At 33.7% G+C, this 17,760-nt stretch overlaps 1 protein-coding gene across 4 annotated transcripts in view; it reads right to left on the bottom strand.

Moving 5' to 3' along the window:
* Positions 1-17,760, bottom strand: part of STXBP5 (syntaxin binding protein 5) — a 165,189-nt gene that overhangs the window by 42,887 nt on the left and 104,542 nt on the right. For 2 of the 4 annotated variants that reach the window (XM_024747979.1, XM_024747982.1), the window contains 3 exons: positions 10,239-10,304; positions 5,477-5,536; positions 5,327-5,374 (listed from right to left, as the gene is read on the bottom strand). In XM_024747979.1, the coding sequence (XP_024603747.1) occupies positions 5,327-5,374; positions 5,477-5,536; positions 10,239-10,304 (174 nt within the window). The remainder of the gene's footprint in view (positions 1-5,326; positions 5,375-5,476; positions 5,537-10,238; positions 10,305-17,760) is intronic. The other 2 variants (XM_024747980.1, XM_024747981.1) reach the window with 2 other exon arrangements.

Genomic DNA, 17,760 nt, shown 5'->3' with positions numbered 1-17,760 from the left:
GAGGGAGGGAGACGGAAGACGGAAGAGATATGGGAACATATGTATATGTATAACTTATTCTCTTTGTTATAAAGCAGAAACTAACACACCATTGTAAAGCAATTATACTCCAATTAACATGTAAAAAAAAAAGTAAGTAATACGCTTTTTTCAAAGTGGAAAATATTAAAGTTACCTGTAAAAACGGTATTACTGCACACTTGACTCATCTTCTCTTTCAAGATGAGCTTCTGTTCTTTCAGTAGCCACATTGTGGATTAAATGTAAAGATGAACTTCTATAGATGTAGCAGCCGCATTTTGGGTTGAATATTGGGGAATATAAACTAGAAATATCAGTACTAACTTGTTTTATAATGAATTAGAATAATTTTAAAACTTAAAATTCTATTTAATTTCATACAAACCTTTTCAAATTCATATGGCAAACTCCAAATAAACCTGAGAACTTATTTTTTGAATTGTAAATATAAAAGAATTGGGAAGACAGCACAAGAAGAGACCATACACTATGAGAACAGTGACATGCTACAGTGTATAGTGAACAGACCGGGATTCTGATCTTGACTAAGTCATGATCATGGGATATTTCTTTGGATAGGCTAAAATTTTTTTCTTGAAAAATAAAGGGGCTTGAGCTGCTTTAAAACTGTAGGATTTAATAAGTTAGTGATTTAGAATATAATGGTTCAGAACAGATTTAAGTCTGTTAGAACACTTTAATATAAAAAAGGGATCATTGGGACTCATATATAGGAGAACTCATGAAAACAGCACTTGGACATTATCTTCATTTAAGTAGACTTCAAAAATTACTTCAGTTTTTGCTAAGAAAGAAAATTAATTATTCCCCAAGTAACTGCTAATTCAAAAATCTGAGACATAAAAAGGGCCCTGGAGGTATTAACTTTCCTATATTAATAAATATCATATGACAAATATCTAGTATAATATCTAGAACTTAGGAGGTGTCCATTAAATAGAGCTACTGGGGTGGGATGAATTGGGAGATTGGGATTGACATATATACACTACTATGCATAAAACAGATAACTAATGAGAACTGCTATATAGCACAGGGAACTCTACTTAATGCTCTCTGATGACCTAAATGGGAAGGAAATCCAGAAAAGAGGGGATACATATATATGTATGGCTGATTCACTTCGCTGTGCAGCAGAAGCTAGCACAGCACTGTACAGCAACTACACCCCAATTAAGAAAAAATAGAGCTATCATTCTGTTTGTTTTGGCACAGCACTAATTGAGTCACCATACTTTTGAATCTTTATTCTTTCATCTCCAGTGTTATTTCCCCCTCACAGTTTCATGTAATCATTCCTTCTATATGAAAATTAGTAATAAAATGGGGCATGGGCAGGGTTGTAGACTATAGAACCCAGCTAGAAATCTACTTTCAGACTGAAATAGACTCATAATGAAATAGAATGATCTTTAGAGAAGTTTAATCGTGTAATTTCAAGATCTACCAAACAATGCTAACATCTGGACCATATTTTATTCATAAGTATATCATGAGAAATTTAACACTTTAACAAAGATACATATTTTAGGACTATTTTTATATAAACTTAGAATAATAAAAAGCTTTATATATTTCTGAAATTTTATAAAATATAAATAATGAACAAATAAAAAATTGATAAGCAATCTTATTTTCTAAATGATTTACAGAAATTGCTAACTAACTACAGGAAAGTTATTGATTTTGGAAATGTTGGCCATTAAGATTTTACTAACAAAAATTATTCATAAGGTATGAACAGGCAAAACAAATCACTATATGTGTATTACATGCATAGGGATGCTGCAGTTGCATTATATACTATGTTATATTTTTACTGTTAAATTCACAAGACTAAAGTTATGTCTTTTTAGGCTGCTATTCTTATGCACGAACAATGAAGTCATTGTCAGTATCGTTTACCTGAGTTAGCTGTTGGTCAGGAAACAAACAATGAAGCCAGGCTTTGGGTAGATGGGTTCAGGAACCCTACTGTCCACTCTATTTACTTTCACTTGAGTCTGCTCTTTGAGAAAGGTAGACTTCCAGGCACTGTATATTATATTTGCGTGATGGGTACCATGATGGCCCCCATGACCTAGTGCTTGGACAGAATTTAACATGAGCCACCTTTTTTCCAGGTTACCATGTAGCTAGAACAGGGTCAGAGCCAGATTATCTAGTTTCAAATCACACAACAGATTTGTTTTTGAATCCTTACAGCCTTCAGTAAATCTTCTTAAGAGGTAATACAGGATATTGTTGAAGAGGACAAACAGTGGAGTTGGACAAGCTCAGTATAAATCATGGCTCCGACATTTGCTAGCTGTGTAACCAATAGATACTCTACATACTCTTTAACTCTTAGTGTCCTCATCTGTGAAACAGGGAAATAACAGTAAGTAGCTAACTGAGGTTACTGAGTGGATTAAATAAGAAAAAAATATTTATAAATGGTTGCGACAGTGTGCTAGGAAAATTGTAATTGTTAAGTATATTTTTAAAAAAATTGTTACCATCTCAGCTATTTCAGCTGTCAGGCAGCAAAAAACAGTTGATTTTCCACGGTTGGGTCAGATTGTTAAAGTGAGAATGACATCCTGTACACCCTCTGGCCCCATCCTCTCTGATATGACACAAGCAGCAGTTACTTTCAAAGTGTAAGTGAAACTTAGGGACAAAACTTCAGAGCCAATACATTCTGTCAGCCTTCCACATAAGGTCGTTCTTTCACCAGTGATGATCTTGGAGGTTCGAGGCTTAATTCTTATGCCTTCCCTTATTAGGCCACAACATAACTGCCTAAGCTAAAGCAATAAGTGTCTGTAGATTGAGGAAGAACAAGGTGATAATTTTATGAGGGTCAGGATCCTTTAGAGCAAGTATGGGATTGGATGATAGGGAACATAGTGAGGTAAGAACACTCAAGGAGTCCTAGCACATTTGATACTATTAAGCTTTAAGTATTGATAGAAAAAAAGAGAGGTCTTTAGGAGATTTTATGAATTTTTTCCCAATGTTTCATTGACATTTTATGTGTTTTTCAGTAGCATATTTTATGCTAGGTCTTATTACAAAACTAGACACTAATGTAGGGAGATAAACTGTTTTTTTGTTTTGTTTTTTTTTTAAACTGAAAAAACTTTACAATCTAAAATGGCATAGCCTCTATCTGAATGAAGAAAAAATTGAAAAGTAAGCTTGCCTTCTATATACCTTGGGATATACGTTGGAATTAAAAAACTACCAGTTATAAAGTTAGTCAGTCACAGGGATGTAATGTATAGCACAGGGAATACAGGCACAAATACTATAACTTTGTATGGTACGTAATGTATAAAAATACTGAATCACTATGTTGTACACCTGAACCTATTATAATATTGAAGTCAATTACACTTCAAAAAAATACTGAAAGATTCCAACTGAAAACAATTAAAATTATATATAAAATAGGAGATATAAAAGTAGTTTCTGGAGATGAAAAATAATTATTTATAACTGTATAGCTAACATAAGTTTGAAAAGTTGAATAAAGTTAATGTTTCCCAAAAAATATAACTACAGAAAGTGGCATGACAAAAAAACTTGCTGGTAACATTCTTGCTTTCTTTTTTATGTTACCGAAGAACTATCCTTCCAATAATGTTCTCAATCCTAAGAAATTTATTAAAGTCTTTCAAATAATCACACTCAGATATTCCATGTTTCATATTCTATTCATAACCCAGAAAAAAAAGGAAAGTGAGTCAAAACATTTAACAAAGCAAACATAACCCCAGGATCGAAAATCAAATAGATAAATTATTTGAAAAATTTAATTATGTACAAAGTAACTTTCATGCAAGGTAAAATTCCTAGGTAATTAAATTCTACAAGTTCTTTGATAAATTATACGTAGAAAAGTCCCTTCTAACTTTTTACATTACATGACAGTAAAAGAACCTCTAAAGTACTATTAAGAGAGTATATACTAAAAAGGAAATTGGTTGAAAAAGAAGTATGCAGTAGTGCTCGTAGATAATGAAAGTGATTTAAATGTTACTAAATGATTCACTAAAGTACCACAAATACAAAGAGATAAATAATTGATACTCCATAAATGAAGAGCCCTTTGCCCAAGAATAAACCGCGTTATTCAAAAAATGACCAGAGGTGCTAAAAGTCTGCCAATGTTAATATGACTAAACAGGGTTCAATTTACAACATGCAAACAATATGGATGCTACTTCTAAGAATTTTAGAAATTTACCACATATTAAACTTTATCAGTTGAAAAGATGTAAATCTATTCCAGCTGCCTAGAAATTCATCTAATTTAAGACAATTCAATGAATTGTGGGAGTTTCGGGGGAAATAAGTAATATGTTAACAGTGTAATAAATTTTTGGATTTACATCAAAGATTAAATGTATTCTCTTTTAGTAAAATGGAGTTTCTCAGGCTTGTAAAAATCTTCAGACAGGGCTTCCCTGGTGGCGCAGTGGTTGGGAGTCCGCCTGCCGATGCAGGGGACACAGGTTCGTGCCCCGGTCCGGGAGGATCCCACATGCCGTGGAGCGGCTAGGCCCATGAGCCATGGCCGCTGAGCCTGTGCGTCCGGAGCCTGTGCTCCACAACGGGAGAGGCCGCAACAGTGAGAGGCCCGCGTACCACAAGAAAAAAAAAAAAAATCCTCAGACAAAATTCAAATTTTTATGACTAAAAAACCCTAGTTTATGTCCCTAAAGTTTAATTATATATTTTATCCCCCAGTTTGAAACTCTGAAAATCTTGGACTGAGTAATTAATTTCAAAGTATCACTCATTTTTACTTGGGGGGAAGGAGTGGTAGAAAATTCCCATTTAACCCAAGGGTAGTACAGATTACAGACTACAAGTCAATATTTTAAAGAACCACTTCCTTGAAATCTGGAGTCTGGATAATGAGAGGATAGAAGACAGGTAGGAAAAAATACAAGTAAAACTATAAAGAAAAAAATTTCAAAACTTTGGAGTATAAAACTGTACTATGTATGGCATAAATTGAACCCTGCTTTATTTTAAAATAAAGCAAAAATAAAAATTAATAGAACAATTCACACGGTTAAGTCAGAGGAAGAACTGCAACCCCAGTTTAACTGATTTTTAATAATTATTGCCCCAATGAGTTTAGAAGAAACACAGCCCAGGAGATGATTGTTTAGCATAGGAATAACAAATTAATATATACAAAATGCAATGCATTAGATAATTTTCTGGTATTGAGTTAGCATTGCAAATAGCAAGGATTAGAAACAAAATAGAAATGTCTATTTCCTACCTATATCACTGGCTACCGTCTTGGAAAACTTTCTGCTTTTGATCTTCACTGAAAATAATATTTTGATACAAAATGTCAAAATCTATTCAAAGTAAACTACATGAATTAAATGTAATTAAAAGAAAATACTGTAAAATAAAGATACTATACCCTTTTCTATAAAATTATTCACTTTTTGTTGATCATCTGAATTGTGTGGTGATGAAGAACCTACACAAATGAAGACAATGGAAGGAACAGGCACATAGTCAGTCACAAACGCTGAGTTGTCACAGGGAAAAGTACAAACAAAGTAATCTGGTAACCCTTAAAACAAGTTCCCATACTACTGGCCAGAAGAAAATATCATGTATATAGTTAATAATAATTCTTATAATATTACAGTAAGAACAGCAATCAGTAGTGCATTATCTTTCGTCGACCAATCTCTAGTATGTATAAATATTAAACCTAATGTATAATAATTTTTCCGTAAGGTACAACCATTTGGCAAAATCTTGGTATATATTATAAGTTAGAGAACAGATAAAGAAAAATATAAGGAGTTAAATGTTTCTGAAAGAAAACATAAAAATTCTTGATATTAGTTAACCAAATAAGGTTTATCTAGTAGCAGAGTCCTGTATAAGTACTATACTGGTAAAGTTTATTTTAGAGTTAGCTTTCTAGATACAAACTTTAAAATCATATATAAATTCTACTAGTACCATAGAGGTCTTTAAAATACTGAGGATGATACTTATAATTTTAGATATGTTCAAATATTTACTTAAATTTAATGAGGTAAGGAATATTTTATTTCAACTGTGACTTTCAATACATTTATGTAATATTGTTATAATTAAGATTTTAGTCCTTTTTCTTTAAAAAGATGTTCCTAATTTTCATTGTATTTCTTTAATTTCTAACACAAACTTTTTATTATAAAGGGAATCCTAAGTAGTATTCTAGTTGACTTTATTATTAGAGTCAAACTACCTATCTTTATAACACATTTCAAATGATATCTCACCCATTAAAATTTTCACCATCTCTCCAGCTATAAATCACCTCCCTTTCTTTGAATTCCTGTAAAAATTCACCTGTTACTTCTCTTATGATGTTAATCACTTAACGCCTTATATTTTAAGTCTACATACACCTGACCTTTCCCACTGAACTGAATTGAGAAGCTGGGACCCTATGTGATTGATATTTGCATCTCTTTTGGACTCAGTGGAGTGCTCTTCATGTAGGAATCTCTAAGTAAACATTCGCTGAACGAATAAAGCTTTTCTGCTAGAAGTGACTATCTAGAACATAACTGGAAGTAAATAAAATGGTTTTTCTATGCTGATTTCTTTTTTATCCCAGTGAAACTACTGAGCCTTCATAAATAAGGTCAAAATTTGACCTTCCCCCACAAAATCGTACTTTCTTTCTGTGGCCAGGTGGAAAACATCCTTGAAGTCTCTTCTCAGACCAAGTAAAGCCTGTCAACATTGGCAGGATCCAATTACTTCTAAAACAGTCTTATAAAAATTACTCTTTTAAAACTATGTTATTTTTGCTAAATAGCATTTATAGATCCTCATAAATCCTATATCAAAAAATATCATATAAGTAACACTGAGCTCAGCAACATTTTCAGGAATAGAAATAGGGTACACTCCTTTTTCACATAATTCAGATTTTAAAAAGATAATGGTTATGAAAAGATGTTACATATACTTTAAAATATTATTCATCTCTGATACCACATAACCACATGGATGTACAAATATTTATTAACCCTTGTTTTATTTGATATATTTCATATCAGACTAATAGCAAGATAGCATATCTGAACACGAATATAAAATTATAAAAATGCCCGGTATTTCTAACATAAAAATAGGCAACATAAGCCGTAAATGTGAATAAAAGAAGCAGATATATTTTTCCCCGAACTGAAAATGCCTACTACCAGTTGTCATAACTTCTGTGACAGCTCATGAAAAAGTTCCAAAAATGATTTTAGCATTTCCTACTTGAATATATTTTAAAATTTAGATTAAATAAACACAGAAAATACATACAGCTTTTATTTTTTTCTAGGGTACACAGAAACTCCTGAGGGCACCATCTCATGGTATGTGGCCTTGGGTTTTCTTCAATTTGAAATGTATATATCCATATACATACATACATACATACATACATACATACACACACATAAATTTTGGATGCAGCACTAAAATATATCCCAACATTAGAGAAGTGCTCAGTGAAGCAATCTGAGTTCTTTGAAATAAAGATCAAATGAAGATGGCAGAAATAATTTTCTATGTTAATTCAGGATGGCAGAATTAATTTTCTATTTCAGAGAGACTGTTGGTTTATTTAAAGATAAATGGAAAGGGAAAACTATATTCATAACTTGGATTTTCTCAGGATGATTTTTTTTTTTTTTTTCAGTATGTGGGCCTCTCACTGCTGTGGCCTATCCCGTTGCAGAGCACAGGCTCCGGACGGGCAGGCTCAGAGGCCATGGCTCAGGGGCCCAGCCGTTCCGCGGCATGTGGGATCTTCCCGGACCGGGACACGAACCCGTGTCCCTTGCATCGGCAGGCGGACTCTCAACCACTGCATCACCAGGGAAGCCCTCTCAGGATGATTTTTGAATAGAGCTTTGATATTAGTTGGCTAAACTGTTCAGATCACAAATCTTGATTACGGGCTTTAAAAGCTTTTCAGAAGAGTTTCTCTTCAATTATACGTATTATTTCAAATGAACGTATTGGTTTTGATAAAGGGCATACGGCTACTTTTCATTTTTATAATAGAGGTCCTCTTCTTAGTATTTATTAGGAATTCAGTTGAACTCCCAACCCACTTTTTATACATTTCTTCTCTCATAAACACAAATGTTGTTTTCTAGCAACTATTTCCAGAGCTTTATTTTAGTTTCTATGGTAGTTCTTAGTACTTATGCATGACTGACATCCATCTCCTGGTATATGAAACATGTTTTAGGTACAACTATTGTCTACCAAAGTGTGGTCTGTTTTTTGTAAAAGCAGTCTTTTCTGATATGCATGAATGAATATAACTCTTCAGATAACTCTTTGCTCTTTCAGAGCATAATCAAAGACTAAACTAAATAAACTAAGAGGTTATATCTAAAGATGGGAATTTGTGATTTATCAATGATTTCTGAGGTCACAATTTTTACTTTGCATTTCAAACTCACCTAAAAGGATGCCTGGTGTCATACGTATTTCTGCACGTTAAAACTATATTTTCTTTTCATGTGAACCAAAGAGCACAGTATATTTGAAAATGTTGAATGATGTCTGAGTTTCTCTGGTACAAGAGATAACCTGGAGGGTTTTTACCAGTATACATTTTTTATATTTATCTATTGAATAATTATAATGAAGTGTACTTACATATTTATCTACAATTACCTCTCGTTGGGTTATCCCAAATTGCTAGAAATATACACCTATTGAAAGTCTGACTTAGGGTGAAAAGGAATATTAATTTATTTGGGCTGAATCTTGTTAAAACACATTTGATAGTCATTTAATATATTGAAAGACAAAAAAAAAAAATATATTGAAAGACAATATATCACATGTCCAAGTTATCAAATGTGGCCTATAGTCTTAACATATTGACAAGTGCATTCATATGGCCTTTAGGGAAGGTGAGAACATCAGAACAGTACTGTATATGGTTGGAGGAAGAACAGTAATAATTAAGAGATATTATAATTCTAAATCATATTCAGAATAACTCTAGTCCTGTGAGATGGGAAGTACGTATTGCTCCACATTACTTGTTCAATGTTATTCTACCAATGTTCAGCCTTAATATTAGGTGCTAATGATATGAGTGATTCCTGTATTCCATATGTTTTATTGGTGTAATGAGTGTACTTAAATATGAAATTTGAATACTAAGAAAACCAGAAGGTACATATATTTTAAGAAAAGAAATGATTAACTTGAGCAATATCAGGAAAATGCAATTTTTAAAAAGAAAACCTCACAAAAGTTCTACTGGTCCTAGATCTAACGGAATGGTAAACTGAAATATGAGGGAGTAAAGTAAAATGCACCTCTCAATTTTTCCTATTCTTAAAATTATTTCTGATGTAGAACTACCTATGCAAGGATCAAAATCTGTCTAAGAACAGTGTTACTTTCTGTTAAGAACAATCTTTCCAGTAGAAAGCTGATGAAAATTCCCAGCAGAATGATTTAATAAATACATCAGTTAAAATTATGAAGTTAACCTTATTAAATTTTAGCAAAGTTTCAATCCACTAAAAAAAATAGTGAATTCAGGATCCTCTTAATTGTACGGGGACTCAAAAAGTAATGTTACTCTGAAATATTAATACATACATAGGTTACATATGACTAATATACGGATAAGAAAGGACAAATGCTTTAATACAGCTATAAAATTATATCTCATATTACTTTGTCAAAATCAAATGTAACTAGTCTACAATTATTCTACCTGTCCACAGTCACCATTAGATAAGTGTTAAAAATCTTTCACAACATTTAGGTGAACATTATTCATGGATTAGAGCACTATTCTACCAGATGACTCCAGGCATGCTGACAGCAAAGACAAAAACTGTAGATGACGAAAGCTTCGATCCGATGGTAAGAAGTAAAATACATTTTCCCAAAAAAGTGTAAGTATTAGAAGCTAAGTAAACAGTTACACGACTCTTAACAGGTAATAGCTATAGATTTTTATCTAATGCATTTCTTTTCACTTAATGAGAATGCAAAGAATAGTTATGATTTTAAGAATAAATATGTGACACAGAAGTTCCCTGTAGGTGTGTTTTAAACGCTTATCTGTACAAATGTGACAAGCTGTATTTTTTGTAGAATTATAATTATTAATAAAATAAAAAGCAAATTACCAGAAGTTGGAGATTTGCAGCGATCTTCTGGGGCTACAGTCCCTTCACTAATATCGCACAGACCTGCTAAAAAACAAAACCAAAACCAAATCACACCACAAGTTTATGTAAGTGCAGTTTTACCTCCTATTTACAGTATGTATTTAATGATAGTCCATTAAAAAAAAAAAACCCAGCAGGTTAGCAGACTACGCTGGCATTGATACTATGCTCATTAGTTTTGAGATCAGAATATAGGAGTATTCTGATATTAAAACACCTCAAACTAACACAGCAGTCATCAGTTAAACAAATAAGAAACAATTTCCGAAAGAGATAATTTGCAATTTTTCAGGGACATTAGATATAACACAGGATTTTGTTTAAAGTCGGCAATTTGAGGGCATATGACGTACATACTTCTTATTGGATTTCACTTGAAGGAGAATAAATAGTTGGTAATAAATTTGGTGACTTTTACATCATAAGGACTCTCAACTCAAACCTCAAAGTGGTTTCCCCTAAGTATATCTCAAGTACCTCCCTTAAATATCACTGAATAATAATTAAGAAAATATTGTGTGCTTCCAAGTTTGCAATATTTAAAATACAAGCATACCTTGTTTTACTGCACTTTTCACTTTGCTTGTATTGCATTTTTTTACAAATTGAAGGCTGTGGCAACCCGGCACTGAGAAAGCGTACAAGCACCATTGTTTTCAACAGCGTTTGCTCACTTCGTGTCTCTATGTCACATCTCAGTAATTCTCATAATAATAATAAAAAAGTCTTAAATATTACATTTGTTACGGTGATCTGTGATCAGTGATCTTTGATGTTACTATTTTAATTGTTTTGGGGCACCATGAACCACGCTCATGTAAGATAGCAAACTCAGTTGATAAATGTGTGTGTTCTGACTGCTCCACTGACCCGCCCTTCCCCCATTCCTCTCCCTCTCCTAAGGCCTCCCTATTCCCTGAGACACAATATTGAAAGTAGATCAGTTGATAACCCTACAGTGACCTCTAAGTGTTCAAGTGAAAGGAAGAGTCAGTCAGTCGCTCCCCTTTCTCTTGAAATCCAAAATGAGAAATAATTAAGCTTGGTGAGGAAGGCATGTCAAAAGCCCAGACAGGCTCAAAGCTAGGCCTCTTGAGCCAAATAGTTAGCCAAGTTGTGACTGCAAAGGAAAAGTTCCTGAAGGAAGTTAGACGTGCTACGCCAGTGAACACATGCATGATAAAGTGAAACAGCCTTAATGTTGATATGGAGAAAGTTTCAGTGGTTTGGATAGAAGATCAGATCAGCCACCACATTCCCTTAATCCAAAACCTAATCCAGAGGAAGACCCTAACTCTCTTCATTTCTATGAAGACTGAGAGAGGTGGGGAAGCTGCAGAAAAGTTTGAAGCTGGCAGAAGTTGGTTCATGACGTTTAAGGAAAGAAGCCCTCTCCATAACATAAAAGGGCAGAGTGAAGCAGCAAGGGCTGATGTAGAAGCTGCAGCAAGTTATCCAGAAGATCTAGTAAGATAATTAATGAGGGTCGCTATACCAGACAATAGATTTTCAATGTAACTGAAACAGCCTTCTGTTGGAAGATGCCATCTAGGACGTGCATAGCTAGAGAGGAGAAGTTAATGCCTGGCTTCAAAGCTTCAAAGGACAGGATGACTCTCTTGTTAGGGGTTATGCATCTGGTGACTTGAAATTGAAGCCAATGCTCATTTACCATTCTGAAGAATCCTAGGAACCTTAAGAATTATGTTAAATCTACTCTGCCTATGCTCTATACATGGAACAACAAAGCCTGAATGACAATACTTCTGTTTATAACATGGCTTATTAAATCTTTTAAGCCCACTGTTGAGATCTACTGTTCAGAAAAAAAGATTCCTTTCAAAATATTACTGCTTATTGACAATGTACCTGGTTACCCAAAAGCTCTGATGGAAATGTACTATGAGATTAATGTTGCTTTCACGGCTGCCAACACAAAATCCGTTCTGCAGCTCATGAATCAAGGAGTATTCAACTTTCACATCTTATTATATTTCTTAAATAATATTATATATTAAAAAAATATATTATATATATATACATTTTACATATATTTCTGTCATGTTGTAAGGCTATAGCTGCCATAGATAGCGATTCCTCTGATGGATCTGAGCAAAGTCAATTGAAAACCATATGGAAAGGATTCACCATTCTAGATACCATTAAGAACATTTGTGATTTCATGGGAAGAGGTTGAAATACCAACATTAACAGGAAGTTGGAAGAAGTTGATTCCAACCCTCATGTTTGACTTTGAGAAGTTCAAGACTCTAGTGGAGGTAACTGCAGATGTGGTGGAAACAGCACGAGAACTAGAATTAGAAAGGGAGTCCGAAGATGGGACCAAATTGCTACAATCTCATGATAAAACTTCAACAGACGAGGAGTTGCTTCTTATGGATGAACAAAGAAACTGGTTTCTTGAGATGAAATCTACCCCTGGTGAAGATGCTGGGAAGATTGTTGAAATGAGAACAAAGGATTTAGAATATTACATAAACTTCGTTGATAAAGTAGCAGCAGGGTTTGAGAGGGTTCGATTGTGAGTAAAATCGTGAAAGGAAGAGCCAATCGATGCAGCACACGTCACTGTTGTCTTATTTTAAGAAGTCACCATACCCACCCCAGCCTTTGGCAGCCACCGCCCTGACCAGTCAGCAGCCTTCAACACTGAGGCAAGACCCTCCACCAGCAGAAAGGTTATGACCTGCTAAGAGCTCAGATAATGGTTTGTTAGATTTTTTAGCAATGAAGTATTTTAAAATCAAGGTCTGTACATTGTGTTTTTTTTAGACATAATGCTACTGCACACTTAACAGACTACTGTATAGTGTAAACATAACTTTTATACGCACTGGAAAACCAAAAAATACATGTGACTCGCTCTATTGCCTATTTGCTTCAATGTGGTGGTCTGGAACTGAACCTGCAATATCTCAGATGTATGCCTGTACTGCACATTACTTTTCTTCTAGGGCTATAACTCTTAAAAACTATACTATCACATTTTAAAAAGAGCTCTAAAGAAATAGTTTCTTATCTCAGATATATATGAATCATATAAAACGAATCTATCTTATAGGATGGCCTCAATTCTTAGGAGAAATCCTAGCAAGGTATTTTATGCTATAGACAAAAACTATAAGACATGGCAAAATGCAAAGTAAACAATATGGAAATTAATTTGCTTGGAGATAGAAATGAAAAGAATTCTTCCAAAAGAATTACAAACAAACACACACCAGGAGCTTGGGATAGCTGGGCAACAGACAAGAGGCTGCATGACTAGGCCTCAGAAGTTGTCGGGTCTGATATCGACATATGTGCACATATGACCAGTATCTGCTTTTCTATTCCTCTGGTAAAATTCATGACGTCACAACCTCTACAGTCCCTAAGAAAGCTCTTACAGTAACATTTAGAGAACACTGAGTACTGAATTGGGTTTATGAGGAGTGTTTTCTATTTTGAACTATATATTATTTGTCTTCATTGGATAGGAAGCTTTTGAATGACAACAAGTAGTTTTTTTCTTTTCTTTTCTTTTTAACTTTCATCACACTAAAGATTTTGGAAAAAAAATAATAAAACTAGCCTTTACAGTTCTAAGATGACAGATGTAATTACAGGTATGCATTTATTAATCTCTGACAAAATATCTGTATATATAAATAAAATTTTTCTTGATAAAACACTAAGATAGCAGGTGTTTAAACAGTAGTGATATATAGAAACAATCTAAGTGTCCACTGGTGGATGCACAGATGAAAAAATGAGTTATACATATACAATGGAATATTATTCAGCCATAAAAATGAATGAAATTTTGCCATTTGTGACAATGTGGATGGACCTTGAGGGCATTATGCTAAATGAAGTAAGTCGGGCAGAGAAAGACAAATACCATATAATTTCACTTATATGTGGAATCTAAAAAGATGGATGGTTGCCAGAGGTGGCAGGGGATGGGAGGAGAAATGGGTGAAGGGGGTCAAAAGGTAGAAACATCCAGTTATAAAATAAATAAGCTATGCAGATGTAATGAATACCATGATGACCACAGTTAATAACACTGTATTGCATATTTCAAAGTTGCTAAGAGAATAGATCTTAAAAGTTCTTATCACAAGAAAAAAAATTTTTTAAACTACGTAAGGTGATGGCTGTTAACTAGACTTACTGTGGCAATCATTCTGCACTGTATACAAATATCAAATCATCATATTGTATGCCTGAGACTAATATAACATTACATGTCAATCATACCTCAATTAAGTAAATAAATAAATAGTAGTGATTATATAGTCCAGTATTACAATGAGCCTGGTACTAAGTAAATTTTGAAATTTAAAGCCTTTGGTATTTTGTCAACTGCTATTAAACTCTATAAAAATGTAGTATGAGATATAATTCCCATTCTTAAAATAGCCTAGGAAGAAACATTTAAGAAGCTAAATTAAAGAATGTGATAGTGATCATTTAATTTAGATATTAAATTATTGAGTGAGCTAAAACCCCCTTCTGTGTCTTCCATCTGACTCAGGGTAAAAGCCGAAGTCCAGCTCCACATGACTGGTTGATGTATATGATCCTATGGTATATGACTGTGGTACATATTATGTGGCTATGGTGTATCCTCTCTGACTTTATTTCCTCTCCTACCACGTACTTCCCCATCTCCCTTACTCTCCCTACTTCAGCCACACTTACCGTTCACTGTAACCTTGAACTCACCAGTTACACTGCTTCTGACCCACTGTACTTGCTCTTCTCTGCTTGAAATGTTCTCTCTACAGACATCGTCATGGAAAACAGCTGTCTCCTTTAAATCTTTGCTCAAGATATTTTATTTAGAATGTAACACCCTTGTCACTGATATTTCAAATGCCCCTCATTTAATTATTTTTCCCTTTGGCACTATTATGCAACTTACTGTACATTACCTATCTTTTAAAACTTCCAGTATAATGTGAGTTCTATGAGGACAGAGATTTTTGTCTGTTTTATTACTGTAACAGTGCATAGCACATGGTAGGTGCTCAATAAATATTTGTTGAATAATTGAATATATATATATGAAAGGATTTCATAGCATATAATCTAATCCATTTTCTCTGTTGCTGCCAGAATCCCTTCAAGCAATATTCCTAGCAATACAGTTATCTAGGTTTTGCCCAAATGTATCCCAACCCAATTAGCTAGCTGGTAATAAACAACAATTACAAAGTTCTTGACACATTTAACTCTCACTGAAGCGAATGAGGTAGACAGTATTATCCTCATTTTACAGAAGAAGAAACCGAGGCACTGAGTGTTTCAGGTATCTTATTCAGTGACAAACACCTAATTACATCTAGAGACAGTCAATTTCATTGTCATTGTAATAGATATTTTACTGGCCAGAAGTTCTTGAGTACATTTGGGCCCAAAATTGTTTTCTCTATAGCCTGCCTTAAAAAGAGGAAGAAATACAATATAAATGGATAACTTAAAATCTTCTGTATCTCTCACACTAGTATATTCAGCAGTTATGTCATATTATTGGCATACCTTAAGCTGTGGTAACAGAACAACCACTTGAACGCCAACAATATTCCAGTCACAAGATGAGGCACATTACATATGCCCTTTCACTTAATAACTACACTAATTTTATGAGGTGATCACCCCCATTTTGAGGACTCTGAGCCTCAGAGTAGCATCTTCTCTAATATAACACACATAAAAAGAGGGCTGAGATTTAACACAAATCTGCCTAAACTAACAACAAAACCTCTAAGCATGTTCACATGAACTGCCTGAGCCAGTTTTTTGTTTTGTATACATGTAATTATCTTTATGATCTAAACACAGGACTTAACATTTATTGCTGATAAACTTCATTTCCCTGGTTTAAGCTTATGATTTCTACCTATAATTACCTTTGGGGTTTTTATTTTGCCATCAAATGTATTAGTTATCCTTTAAACAGCAAAAATAAGCACACCTTCTCTTTCAATTGTTTAAACAGGAAGTTTAACTATTTAAAATGTTCAACAAAGCATAATCATATGTTATTCAGTATTGTAACCCACTAACTGAGGCACACTACATCAAATTAGTATCAGGCCACAAACCGACCCACTAGGTACCATGCTTTAATCCAGCAGTTGGCAAATGTTTTCTGTGAAGGTCCAGATTGGGTTTTGGGGCCAATCTGTCACAACTACTCAGCTCTAATATTGAAACACAAAAGCAGCCATAGATAACACCTAAGCGAATTAGCATGGTGCTGCTCTAATAAAACTGTACTTCAAAAACAGGCAGTGGGCCATGAGCCAGATTTGGCCCACAGACTGTAGTTTGCTGACTCCTGACTTAACCTTGCAACCATCAAATTGAACTAGGTATATAGGTCACTTCCACCTGTCTGGTTCACAAAAGTATCATGGAATTCTTTATCAAATACCCAATTAACTTCAGGAAATATTATGTCAACAGGCTGCCATGAACTATCAATGTAGCTACCAGATTAAAAAAGTAATGCTGATTTTGGAACAACTTACTTTTAGTGAATTCCTGCTGATTTCTATTATTATCTCTATTTTCAATATGCACGTAAGGCATCAACTACTTAGCAAATCATTCTAGAATTCTGACTGACTTGTAAATCAAATTTACTGATTTGTAAAATATTTGACCTTCATCAATTGGGGGTACCATTTACAAATTTTCTTTACAAATTCCCTTGATATCTTTTCATTATTGCTTGGTTTGCCTTATTTGCATAATGTGGCTTAAACTTTAATTTCTCTTTATTATTTTTCATAATTTCCAGAGAGAAAAATCATTCTTAATGGAGAGCTGAGAAACAAAGTGATTTAGTTCTATACTCTATTTTTCAACTATCATTGCAAATCATCCTTAAAGTGGTGTCCTAATCCTTCCTTAACTATATTTTCACTGTAACCAAACATTTTGCTATATTTCTCATTTTGGAGAATTCAGCCTTAATTCAACACAGTACTTACTGATCTATGCAACATTTTTATCCATCCTTGACTGTATCCCTTATTTCTTATATAGTCTCTTTCATTTCTTATAAGAAACACAAAGACAGAAATTTCAACTAGTACTACTGGGCTATTTCTCTTTTACTGTCTTATCGAAAATATTGACGACTTGACAGTAACTGCAATTGTAGAGCCCAAAACTTCATTTTTAGAGCCTCCTCTCTATAACTTTTGAATATATCTTTCCTAAAGTCTAGATACAGCTTTGTGTATCTAATTTCCTTCTTTATTAAATTCTATATTTATCTATTTCCAAGCCTAAGTAAGTACTTTTTCTCATGTGTCTATTACTTTCATATCATTAGATATTATATTCAGAATAGAAATTTCCTTTTTGTGTCCTTCACTGAGTGAAAAAGTGGCCAACAAACCAAGACGTATATTATCACGTTTCACTTTTAACAGAATTAAGACTATCAGCAGATATA

The sequence above is a fragment of the Neophocaena asiaeorientalis genome, unplaced genomic scaffold, assembly GCF_003031525.2.
Source record: "Neophocaena asiaeorientalis asiaeorientalis breed wild unplaced genomic scaffold, Neophocaena_asiaeorientalis_V1.1 scaffold123, whole genome shotgun sequence".
NCBI classification, from domain to species: Eukaryota; Metazoa; Chordata; class Mammalia; order Artiodactyla; family Phocoenidae; genus Neophocaena; species Neophocaena asiaeorientalis.
The sequence above is the reverse complement of the archived record's forward strand: the minus strand, read 5'-3'. Positions and strand labels throughout refer to the sequence as shown.